The sequence below is a fragment of the Myotis myotis genome, unplaced genomic scaffold (genome assembly GCF_014108235.1).
Source record: "Myotis myotis isolate mMyoMyo1 unplaced genomic scaffold, mMyoMyo1.p scaffold_m19_p_5, whole genome shotgun sequence".
Taxonomy (NCBI): Eukaryota; Metazoa; Chordata; class Mammalia; order Chiroptera; family Vespertilionidae; genus Myotis; species Myotis myotis.
In genome coordinates this window covers 43,988,920-44,002,151 of record NW_023416357.1, presented here as the reverse complement: position 1 = coordinate 44,002,151, position 13,232 = coordinate 43,988,920, and the positions used below count along the sequence as shown (strand labels likewise).

Below are 13,232 nucleotides of genomic sequence, written 5' to 3'. Positions count from 1 at the left end.
TAATAATTCTGTTGTATTACGTTTTATTCTATAGTGTTACTAGTTCCGTGGATGGAATATCATTACAAGGATTTCCAAGTGAAAAAAATAAAACTGGAAGCAGGTTTTGGAACTGGTGAGAAGACTGTGAAGTTTACTGAGGCAACTGCGAAGAAAATGCCTTCCCTTTACATGCTGGGCTTGAATGTGGTTTTTGTTTTTTTTAAGTGCGAGATTTTGCACTACTCAGCTTCCGAATGTTTAAGAACAGCGTATTACACTTTACATTATATCTTTTTTTTAAAAATATATATATATTTTATTGATTTTTTACAGAGAGGAAGGGAGAGAGAGAGAGAGTTAGAAACATCGATGAGAGAGAAACATCGATCAGCTGCCTCCTGCACATCTCCTACTGGGGATATGCCCGCAACCCAGGTACATGCTCTTGACCGGAATCGAACCTGGGACCTTTCAGTCCACAGGCCGACGCTCTATCCACTGAGCCAAACCGGTTTCGGCTTTACATTATATCTTGACACATATTACTTACCAGACTTTCTTTTATAATGCCAAATTTGGTTTTCCGTAGTATTATTTATTTCAGGCACTGCCTGCCAGCTCACAATTAAGTTTTGGCAGCATTGCCATATTTGTTTATTCAGAATCTAGTCCCCCGGTGCACAGATTTGTGGACATTAAAAGGAAATTAAATTAGAAGGTGGCCGGTGGGGTGGGACTGGAGAGATGGGCGGGACACACCCTGGAGCCAACCTGCCGTGATCCTCCCTGGCCCGCTGCACCTGGGGTGGTGCCCCTGCTTGAAGGGTGTCTGTGGAATGAGCGGGGTCGCTCCAGCAGGTGGGGGGGAGGGGGGGTCCCTCAGCCTGGCCTGTGGGGATCGGGCTGAAACCGGCTCTCCAACATCCCCTGAGGGGTCCCAGATCTTGGATGATGCACCCCGGAATTGGGTTCCCTCCTTTCTGGTTCCAGGTGTATCACCTGAGAACCACCATTGCCAAGTCACCACAGCTCGGCAGCTCCTGCATTGAGTGTCTGCCCCCTAGTCGGACAGTTGCTTGGCCTTTTTTATATATAAATATGTTCTTGTACCATATTATTTTCATTTTCTCTTAATTAACAAAAATTAAAATATTTTGAGATAATTTATAATCACATATGCAAGTTATTTTTAAATGTTTCTTTTCTAAGAAAGGGATATGAAATTATAGACCCCCTAAACCCCTAGTCTACCTCCATACTCACCCTCACTCTATCTCCCATATCAGGCAATCGGCGTTACTTACTGCATATGTATTCTTTGTGATTTTTAGGCATGCACAATATAGAAACTATATAGGTCGTACAAATTATGGAACATTATTTGTTCAATCTTAACTTCATTAAGATGTCCTTATGCGATGGTGTCTTATAGGGTAGATTCATTAGTACCCTTCTCTAAACTGAGTTAAGGCTCTTATAGCTATAGGTTAACTTTAGGCAAAAATAGCTAAGTCATTTCCAAATTCCATAGCCCACCCCTGCTATACAGGTACCGCATGCTTGATTTTGAAATTGTTATTATTTCTTTAAACACAGAAGGCATAAATCTAATGCCTAAGTCTGTCTGAGTTTGTTTTCATTGTTTCTACTAATTCTTGCCTCTGGAGACTAGTTTCCATTTGTGCCTACTTTTTATTTTTTACTGTGTTAGATGTTACATTTGAAAAGTAATTTGAGGCCTACAGTGAAATTACTTTTCTATGGAGAGGATTTACATTTTTGCCATGGTGACAGCACCAGGAGACGTCTCCAGTGTGGGACCACCTTAAAGCAGGTTGAATGCTTCAGATTCTTTGTGCAATGTGGGCAATTCTAAACTTGGCTATACTTTTGCATAATTTATACTTCTGGTTCATCCTCATCCAAAGACTGAAACCGTTTGGGATAGGTCTCAGCCTCTGTTGGGAAAATTCTGTTAGATTCACCACCTTGTGTAGGCCTTGAACTTTGCTATGTCCCCTTTACTCCGTAAGGTTGTCACAGTAGGGCCCCATGTTCACTTAACTTCTCTTCTTACCTTTGGACAGGACATCACTTGCTGCCTTAAAATCTCCTTCATGTTTTAAGATGATTTTTTAAAATACATTTTATTGAGTTTTTACAGAGAGGAAGGGAGAGGGATAGCGAGTCAGAAACATCGATGAGAGAGAAACATCGACCAGCCGCCTCCTGCACCCCCCCCCCCCCCCCACTGGGGATGTGCCCGCAACCAAGGCACATGCCCCCGACTGGAATCGAACCCGGGACCCTTCAGTCCGCAGGCCGACGCTCCATCCACCTAGCCAAACCAGTCAGGGCTTAAGATGATTTTTTGTATCTTAATCAGCTTTAGTTGTTTTTGGCAAGAGCATGATCTAAATATCCTAGCATGTAATTTCCAGAAACAGGAAGTTTCCCATAATTGCATCTTTGTTTGTACATGGCCAAATCCTACTTTTTCTTTTAGTGTTCTCTGCCCTTAGCACACATTACTTGTGGCATGGAATCCATAAATGGTGATAATATGCAGTCAGAGCAATTTATCATTTTTAGCCAGTTTTACTTACAGCTGCTAAAAATAAAGGTATCATCTATTTGTTAACTCATATTTGTTGCTGCATATAAATAAATCACTAGAATACATCAGTTTAAAACAAATGTTTATTTTACACAGTTGCTGAAATTCAAGAATCTGAGAGTGGCTTAGTTGAGTGGTTCCCATGAGGTTGCAGTTTTGGCTGGAGCTGCAATTTGAAGGCTTGACTGGGGCTGGAGGATCTACTTCCACTCATGTGGTTGTTGTCAGACTTCAGTCCCTCACCAAGTGGGCCTCTCCATGGGGCTGCCCACACCTGGCAAATGGCTTCCCCAAGAGGAATGATCCAATAGAGAGGGAGAAAGAGAGACAGAGAGGGAAGGAGATGGGAGAGAAAAGGATGAAAGAGGGTGGAGAGAAATGCAGCAAAGATGGAAACCAGTCTTTTATAACATAATCGTAGAAATGACATCCCATTCCTTCTACCATATTCCATTGGTCATAAAGACCAACTGGTACAGTGTGGGAGGGGACTACACAAGGGTGTGAATACCAGGATGCATGGAACATTGTGGGTTATCTTGGAGGCTTTCAAGCACCTTACTTTACCAAAGAGAAAAAACCTTTATCATATTCAGAGGTTCACAATAAACCACTTGAATTAGACCTGTTTCTCCACTCGTAAAAACCGTGAAAATATGGTTTCAATTTTATCTATGCAAATGCAAAAAATATTTCCCAAAAGGTGTTCAATGTTAAATTGTGTATCATTCCAAGCTAAATCCCAAACACAGAATGTAAATATTTAAAGCTATTAATAATGTAAAAATAAATGTGTTAAGTGGTAAAAGATAAATTTAGATGGTGAGGCTTAGTGCCTGGTAGAAAAAACAAAGATTTTTAAATAAAGATCAAATAAAAAATAACCATGCAAGTGTTTTAGTAATGAAAATTTTAAGAGAAAATAACCCTCCCACTGAAACATATGGTTATAATTTCAATAATGGATTTTCTTGCCTTTCTGCAATAAGATGCTTTTATCAATTACTGAGGAAAAGAAACAAGCAATGCAGTCTTTTAAGATTCTAAACATAACCACATAATTCAAAGTAATTGAAGTATAATTGAAACTGTGTTCTTCAGTGTAAATAGTATGCTACATTTGTATAAAAAAAAGGAGCCCTGGTCAGCTGGGTCAGTTGGTTGGAGCATCATCCCTTACATAAAAAAGGTTGTGGGTTCTATCCCTGGCTGGGATACATACGGGAGGTAACCAATGTTTCTTTCTCACATCCATGTCTCTCTCTCCCCCTTCCTCACTCTCTAAAATCAATAAAAACATAACTTCGGTGAAGATTAAAAAATATATGGAGGAAAAAAAATATATGTATGTATTTGCTATTACTGTACCCAAACTTAGGAAGATACACAAGAAACTAACAAAAATGATTATCTGTTGAGTATGGAGAGTGGGAAGAACAAGGTATGTGCATACAAGGTGACAGGCAAAACTTACATTGATAAGTTTTTTCTGATATGTGAATCATGTACATATATGGAATATTTTTTTAATCACAAAGAAAAATTAAAACCTAGCATGGTTTGGAGGTTTATGGTTTATTTCAAGATATATTGTTTAAAAATGAGTAAAGTTATGCTTGCTATTAAAAAAAGAAAAGCTCTGTTATTTACCTATGAAACAGTATCTAAATCGAAGCTGTTATAAACTGTTATAAGCTGTTATAAACTTGGGCATTTGAGATACCATATCAGGCTACTTTTATAATAATTAAATTTTAAGGTAAGACATTCACACAACACAAAAGACTATTTTAATCCTTACCCAAGGATATTTTTTCCATTGACTTTTTTTTAGAGAGTGGAAGAGAGAGGAAAAGTCAGAGAAATATCGATGTGAGAGAAACCCATCAATTGGTTACCTCCTGCAGGAGCCCTGACCAGGGTTCCAGGGCCAGGGAGGACCCTGCAACCAAGGTACATGCCCTTGACTGGAATTAAACCCGTGACCCTTAGGTCCACAGGCTGATGCTCTATCCACTGAGCCAAACCAGCTAGAGCACAAAAGACTCTTTAAAGTAAATTGCCTTATGAGGGAAAGTTTGGTCTTTTTACATATTACTTTTTAGATTTTCATTTCTTGGCTAGACAAGTTTAGTGTCCACCATCTAACAGGTTCTCAGGTTGCCTCTCATTATTGGTGTAGTTATCCTCCTGGGTTGTTTTCCAACCACCTAGATTAGATCTGTATTTCTATTACAACAATGACTTTAACTTTGTCAATGATCTGCTTCACACATTCAGCTCCAAGAGGGAAAGAACTACTTATTCATCTTTCAACCAGTGAAGGCTAATAAAGTGCTCTGCAGAGAGCAAGTATATATATGCAAAGTTTGTTCGATGGCTGCATAAAACAGCTAGATTTTATTTCACATTTCAAAATTCAGAGAATAGTATTACTAGTAAAAGGCATACCAAAACCAGATCAATGCAGACTGAGTACAAAGAACCATTTCTATTTTTTCGCCTTTAAAAATATGAAGAACATGACCAAAATAAGCAACAAATGCATTCAGAGACATACTCTACGAAGAATACTTTATTTATTTAATTTCTTTTTATCCTCACCCGATGATATTTTTCCATTGATTTTTAGAGAGAGTGGAAGGTAGAGGGAAAGACAGAAACATCGATGTGAGAGAAACACATCGATTGGTTACCTCCTACAGGAGTCCTGACCAGGGCCCAGGCCCGGGAGAAGCTTGCAACCAAGGTATGTGCCGTTGGCCAGAATCTAACCCGGGACCCTTGGTTCACAGGCTGACGCTCTATCCACTGAGCCAAACCACCTAGGACTATAAAGAATACTTAAAAAGGTGCCTCCAAAGGCACATAATTCCAATTTTTATGAAATGTAGATGTAAAAAAACAAATCAAAATCTATCCCATCATGGAAGAGCCCTCCACCATTTGGTTATTTTAAATTCAGTATTTATAGATTGTGCAATAATTTATATTGCAAAATAAACACACTATATAAAGAAAACATAAATTGAGTTTGATATGTGATTGCTTTTAACTTATACTATTGCAATTAATTTCACAAGTTATGTGTTATTTTATTTAATATTTGCAACATTTCACACTGTTTTTGAAGTAGCTATTCACATACGATTGATATTCTCCTCCATACTGTCTTTGGCTAGTACTACAGATTGATTTAGTAGGAACCATATGACCAATCTGATAAAAATTCTTAGCCTCTCCTAACCTAAGACCTCAGTTCCTGAGTTTAACCGTTTTTTGGTCTTCAAGTTAAGATACTTCCTAAATATTTTTCTTAAAACAGGGCCCTTTAGTATAATTTCTTTTTCTTGAGATATACAAGTTTTTTATACAAAAACATATATATTCCACTTAAGAATAAAAAAAGCATCAAAATATGATTATATTTTATATAACTTAAATGACAGGACTAACTAACAATACACTCATTACTCTTTTTTTCAACACAACATTTCTTATTTTGCTGTTTGAAGTAAAGAGGAAAGTTCTGTAATAGTTTTAAATACATAGAATTTAACTTATGTTAATATTCTGTTATAAAAAATAACTACCATATAAAGAATTTAAAATATGCAAAAGTAATTAGTTCATTAAAGTTTATAATAAATACATTAGTGTCAATGAAAACATGTGAACTTGCCAAGAAACTTGTAAGGTTTAAAGGCAAAGTAATAAAAATCTGTTTCATGCTTCATTTATTGCTACATAATAACTATTTCAAGGGTCATCTGGCCTGTCGTCAATCACTTTTTATATAAGTGGCAAATATAGTGGTACACTTTGGAAAGAAAGGAGGAAAAATAATATACTGCAATACAAAAATATTGCCTATTTATAAATTATTAAAGATTTATAAAACACATACCAAATCACATGTTCTCGCTATAAAAACAATATACTTAAATTACAGAAGCACAGAATCCTGAAGCACCCACAGTTATTTTAAGAATACCCATTTAATCAAGAGAAAACCATATATGGAATAATTTGAGAAGAAAAAAAGGAAAATTCTGATTTTAATCCAAACAGTCAGAGTTTATCTAGTCACGGAGGTAGGTCTCCACTCCAATTATACAAATAAGTTGTCTGCCTTATTCAAAGAACATCATATTAAGTCTAATATGGAAACTGGTCTGTGCTATTGAAGTATATTTTTAACAGACTTTAGAAACCAGCAATCTAACTGGCATATACAGAAAACAGATATTTCCCTTTATAAGGTTACATCTGAAAAAGAGCCTTCATTAAAATCGATCTTGGCATAAAGAGGTATTACTAAGTGCAGATACTTTGGCATAGCATTTAAATAACACAACAAATGCTACAAATTTCTTGAAGAAGTAATCCTTGTCTTTTTAGTATTTTTTAAGTGTAAATCTTCAAAAACTGGATCGCATTAAGTTTTTAGAGATTGAAATTGTACTAATGATTTTAAAAAGATCATTCCGGCCTATAAAGCAAAACTTCTATGTGTTTCAAACATTAAACATATTTACTTTTAGTGTTTGTGGCATTTTAGGTTTAGTGCTGGAGTTAGTTTTAACAAATCAGTTTGCAATATAAATAATATGATTCATTAATATCTTTTCACTAAAAAAGATTTTCTATAATGAAAAATACTAATTCTATTTCTAATGGTAAACTAGTAGAGTTGGATGTTCCACCATGGATCACAGGTATTAGAGCACTATCAAGATCATTTAGATAATGCTGAGGAAGAAGTCGGCCTTCAGATCCTGCCTGAAATTCAACCTGGAAAAAAAAAAAATCTTGGTAAGTCAACCCTAGAAAGTGAGCAATCTTGTTTAGCTCCGCAGATGAATGTAAAAATAATTAAATTAAAAATATCATCCAGTTTAAGCATGTTAAGAAAATAATTGACATTTTATTCATAAAATATTCTCCTATATTTTTATCCATCTATTACATAAATTGTAATTGTTCCTCCCACATATATCATTAAAATAAAAAAATTGCCACTAATTCATACTTTAAGTTTCTTCTCAATGAACATGTAAACACACGGAAGGGCTAGATTTTGAATGATTAACAACATAACTTAAATACAAACCCCATGGTATTAATAAAAATAATCTACTTTAAAATATTTTTAATTTGTTGTTGCATATTTAATATTTGAATTTAATGTTGCTGATGAAAATTACATTTTAATTTGCCTAAAGAAATATTAACAGTGCTTACTCAAATTAACACACAAATATCAGATTTTTCCTTGAAAAAGGAACTTTTAACAGTAAGATGAAAATATAAGTACCTTCCAATAAGAACTCTGAGTACAACACATCCTGGCTGAAGAAAAGCAAATCTTCAGCTTTTGAACTCATTCATATTTAGATAAACCATTCTAAAGAAGAAACTGCTTTGTAATTTATTATATTGGATGTTGGAAACAGAAATGTGCATTACAATAATACTGGAGTACTATTTTTTACCTATCAAATTGGTAAAGTTCAAAAGTTTGATTACATACTGCTTTGATAAGTATGTGAGGGTCAAGAATGCTCTCACAAATTATGGTAAAAATATAAATTGGTATAACCTCTATTTTAGACAGTATGGTAATACCTATTGAGTACATTTCGGACCAGACAATTCTACTTCTAAGAATGTTTCTGATATACTCACACAAAGGCAAAATATTGTGGATAATCTAAATATCAATCAGTACATATAAAAATGCATAAGAATTAGTGAAATAAGAGTACACTTATATAATAAACTACTACTATGCAACTTAAAAAGAATATGTGGTAACGTGTAATATCTCTAAGGTATAGAAAGTTAAAGAAGCAAGGTTAAAAAAATACAGTGTAAAGGGGGAAATGAAAAGGACACACACTTATTTGCTGGTACATGCATAAAATCACAAAGAATACATAAAAATGGGTATCATTTGATTGCCTTACCAGGAAGAATAAGAGGGAGTATTGAGGTGGACAAAAGGGTTTGGAGATGAGGATGGAAGGCGATCTTTCCAAGTCTATTACCTTACACAACTCTACTGGGCAACATTTACATTGTAGCCAGGAGTTAAGGCGCCAATTACATAGACTACAGTCAGAATGCTGTATTCTGGAAATGTCCAATAAAGTTGTACTGTTATGTATACACTTTTAGAGTAAATTTAAATCGTATGAATATAGAATCTATTCAGAATAATAAACTGAAAAACAGGAAGCACTGTTGTGGAGCAGGGGGTCAGCAAACTATGGCCTGAAAGCCAATCGGCACTCTGTTTTTTATAACAAAGTTTCATTGGAACAAAGCCGAGCCTATTAGTTCACATACTATCTATGGCTGCTTCTGCACTATAATACAAGAACTGAGTAGTTCTGAAAGAAATCATTCAGCCCGCAATGCCAAAAATATTTACTGTGTAGCCTTTTACAAAAAAAGTTTGCTGACCCACTGTGGAGAATAAGGAGATAATCAACATGAAGTGTGTGCACAAACTGATGTTCAACAAATTTTCATTGTCTTCATTCATCCCAAAATAAAAGGTTAAAGAAACACCTTTTGATTATTTTAATATATGATAAATTCATTTAGAAAATACATTGCAAAAACATGCCTCACCATATCAGTGTCAATGGAAACTCTGAGGCCAATTTTATTCATCCCATTACTCTTTAAAGTTTTCAGGTGAGGGCACAGTGCAGCACTACAAGCCATGGCTATTTCTTTTGCAAACTGATAACGAGTTGCTGAAACAGATACATCCTGGTCCTTTAGAAAGTAGAACACCTGAAATTAGGAAACAGGTCATGATTTAAAAATGCAACAACTGCTACTTTCATTTCAACTTTATTAATAAAATTCTAATGCTAGTGCCATGAAACTCATTAGCTTAAGAGCAATATATATATGAGCATTACACATGGATGTACACACCATGATCTACACACACAAACAAACCATGACTTATACTATAAGTTAACTTAAAACCAAAGGTTATGGAATTTGGAAATGACTTAGCTATTTTTGCCTAAAGTTAACCTGTAGCAACGGAGCCTTGTTAACTCAGTTTAGAGAAGGGTACTAATGAATCAACCCTGTAAGATTACCATCCTGTAAGGACATTTTAATAAAGTTAAGATAGAACAAAGTAATAATGTTTTATAATTTCTATATTCTCTATAGTTTCTATCTTGTGCCTGCATAAAAATCACAAAGAATACATACGCAGTAAGTAACACTGATTGTCTGACCTGGGAGGTAGAGAGAGGGTGAGTATGGAGGTAGACTAAGGGTTTAGAGGTCTACTGTATAATTTCATATCCCCTTCTTAAAATAAAAGAAGCTTTTAAAAATAACTTGTATATGTGATTATAAATTGACATCAACAAAATCTTTTAATTTTTGTTAAATAAGAGAAAAATGAAAATAATATGATCAAACAATATATTTCTTTATAAACAGAAATGGAAATGCTGCCAAAATTTAACTGTGAGCTGGCAGGCAGTGCTGTCATATAATAGCCTGAAATAAATAATACTACGGAAAACCAAATTTGGCGTTGTAAAAGGAAGCCTGGTAAGAAATATGTGTCTCAAGATATAATGTAAAAAGTGTAATACACTGTACTTAAACATTCAGAAGCTGAGAAGTGGAAAATCTCCCAGTTAAAAAAAGACAAAAACCATATCTAAACACAGCATGTAAAGGGAAGGCATTTTCTTTTGCAGTTACCTCAGTACACTTTACAATCTTCTCATCAGTTTCAAAATCTGCTTCCAGTTTTATTTTTTCACTTGGAAATCCTTGTAACGATATTCCATCCACGGAACTAATAACACTATAGAATAAAATGAAATACAAAGGAAGTAATACTACTAAGGTGCTTCTTATGAAATGAATTATTAAATTTGAATAAATGGAATAAGGAGAAAAATTATGAAAGCTATAAATTTAAAACAGCAGTAAGGTATCTCAATTACATATAAAATAATTAAAACTAGTTTATATTCATTTACCAAGATTTCTTGATGTGTAGCAAATTTTACCTACTTTTTCATATGCCCAATTCATACCTGAAGTTTAAAATATCTTAGTCTTGCCCTAACCGGTTTGGCTCACTGGATAGAGCGTCGGCCTGTGGACTGAAGGGTCCCAGGTTCGATTCCGGTCAAGGGCATGTACCTTGGTTGCGGGCACATCCCCAATGGTGGGTGTGCAGGAGGCAGCTGATTGATGTTTCTCTCTCATCAATGTTTCTAGCTCTCTATCCCTCTCCCTTCCTCTCTGTAAAAAATCAATAAAATATATTTAAAAATAAAATAATATCTTAGTCTTTTAACAGAAAAGCTGTCTCATGAATTTTTAAAAAAATTTTTAGAGTACTACAGCATTAGCCCTCTTCTTTCTTTGCTCCAGACAGGAAAGAAGGAAGGAAAGAAGGAAGGAAAGAAGGAAGGAAGGAAGGAAGGGAGGGAGGGAGGGAGGGAGGGAGGGAGGGAGGGAGGGAGGGAGGGAGGGAGGAGAAAAGAAAAGAAAGAAAAGAAACGAAATGGGTAATGGAAAAAAGGAAGGAATGAATGGCAGTAATATTCTGTAAGGCCTCTAAAGTATATATTATTAAATTCAGTTGTTTGTATTTACAGTGAGTCAGTATAAAACAGAATAAACATCCAAAGGGACTCCTTTACTTACTTGACAAAAATAGGTACCCTACCACAGGAAAAGTGTCTTGCATCAAGCCCACACTGCTACACAATGGACATACTGTCATTGGCCCCCTCCCAATTGACCACCCTTCAATAATTGACAGCATCCTGGCCAAGAAAACACACATGAGGCTGGTTAGGCATATGTTTGAAAAAGAGACTGAATATAATAATTAAAGTATAAGCACTGAAATTCATGGTATAATTCCATATTTATTCATAAAAGATTTCTTTTTATTAACAACATGTTTTTATCCTTCCCCTTTCCATCAAATCAATTACATTTTAGTAACAAAAAGTTCTTACCCTTTGTTTCCTTTTTCTTCAGGATCTACCCAGCAGATGTCCACATACTCCCTCAGGTCTACAGCATCAACTTTCCCACATGTAATCTTAAAGTCTTTTTGTTCTCGTAGAGCTAACCGCAAGCCATCCATGGTCTCTGGAGTTATTTGCACCATTAAGCCATCTGAAAATGAGAGTTATGTTTCATATTTATTTTACTAAATATCAATTTATATGTCTAAGCCATAAAATTTATTCCAAAATATAAATGTATTTTGTTATTTGAAAATATTTAAAAATCATCTGTTAAATCATTTTAATGGTTGTTTTCTATTAGGAAATAAGAAAACTATTTCACAAAGGATTAATTTTTTAATGGTAAATAAATTTTTTTAAATGAATGGTTAAAAATTTTCCATTTCTGGCTATGATACTAAACTAACTCTTTCATAATAACCAATCATAAAACTAGACAAAATGTATGAGGCAACTGTTTCAGTAGTAGACAATAGGAAATGCAATACCGTGACCCCTGTAGGAAAATTCAACAAGTGAGCCCAAAGTTGCCCAGGCAAAGTCTTGGGACAGTGTCTGGTGATCCATTAAGCTGCAATGGCCCTACTGGCTTAAGAAGCCAGAAATAATAGACTGGAAAGTCCTTGAATCTGAGGTCAAGACAAAGAAGAAGGGAAACCAAAAGACTTTGTGTAAGGGTCACTTTGTGTCATTGGACTAGAACTGGGGAAGAGTGCTGGAGGTTGAGTTCAATCAGCAATGGCCGTTTATTTAATCAAGCATGCCTATATAATGAGACTTCTACAAAAATCCACAAATATCCGGGTTCAAGGAGCTTCTGTGTTGGGGAACGCATCAAGGTGTTAGAAGGGTGATGTGAAGGAAGGGTGGTGGTACGCCTGGAGAGGGCATGGAATCTCCATGACTCCTTCCCCATACTTAGCCCTGTGCTTATCTTCCATTTGGTTATTCTTAAGTCATATCCTTTATAAATGCTTTATTATAAACCAGTAAACATAAATGAAGTGTTTTCTGAGTTCTGTAAGCTATTCTAGCAAATGTTTGAACCAACCTGAGGAAGAGGTAGTGGGATCCTCTGATTTACAGCCAGTTAGAAGTATAAGAGGCCCTAGACTTCTAATTGGTATCTAAAGTGAGGGGCAGTGTCGTGGGACTGAGCCCTTAACCTATGGGGTCTGTGCTAACTCTGGGTGGTTAATGTCAGAACTAAATTGTTGGACACCCAGTTGGTGCCAGAGAACTAGAAAATTAACTGATGCGAGGGGAAAAATCCACACATTTGGTGTGAGTAAAAAACCTCTCTCATTGGGAGAACTGAATCACTGATGCTGGATCAAATCCTATTCAAATGCAAAAAAATGTCAATGGATCCCTATCTGATTGATACATGCATATTAAAGGCAGAGCTTTAAATCTTTTGGGACAAAACAGGAGAACATCTTTTTAACCACAGGATGGAAAGATTTCTTAAATAAAAAACATTAACCATAAGAGATTAATAAATTACATTGTATTTAAATGAAGACTTTCTATTAAAAATACACTATAAAATGGTGTAGGAAATCTACAGTATATAGAAAACTATG

General features: G+C 35.3%; 1 protein-coding gene across 7 annotated transcripts in view; it reads right to left on the bottom strand.

The window, feature by feature from the left end:
- Positions 1 to 6,447: 6,447 nt before the first annotated feature.
- ZFYVE16 (zinc finger FYVE-type containing 16) overlaps positions 6,448 to 13,232 on the bottom strand; it is a 44,217-nt gene continuing 37,432 nt past the window's right edge. For 5 of the 7 annotated variants that reach the window (XM_036308761.1, XM_036308762.1, XM_036308758.1 and 2 more), the window contains 4 exons: positions 11,632 to 11,794; positions 10,352 to 10,457; positions 9,239 to 9,406; positions 6,448 to 7,393 (listed from right to left, as the gene is read on the bottom strand). In XM_036308761.1, coding sequence (XP_036164654.1) covers positions 7,232 to 7,393; positions 9,239 to 9,406; positions 10,352 to 10,457; positions 11,632 to 11,794 — 599 coding nt within the window. In that variant the 3' untranslated portion in view covers positions 6,448 to 7,231. Of the gene's footprint in view, positions 7,394 to 7,916; positions 8,007 to 9,238; positions 9,407 to 10,351; positions 10,458 to 11,311; positions 11,434 to 11,631; positions 11,795 to 13,232 lie in introns of those variants that run through there. The other 2 variants (XR_004967477.1, XR_004967478.1) reach the window with 2 other exon arrangements.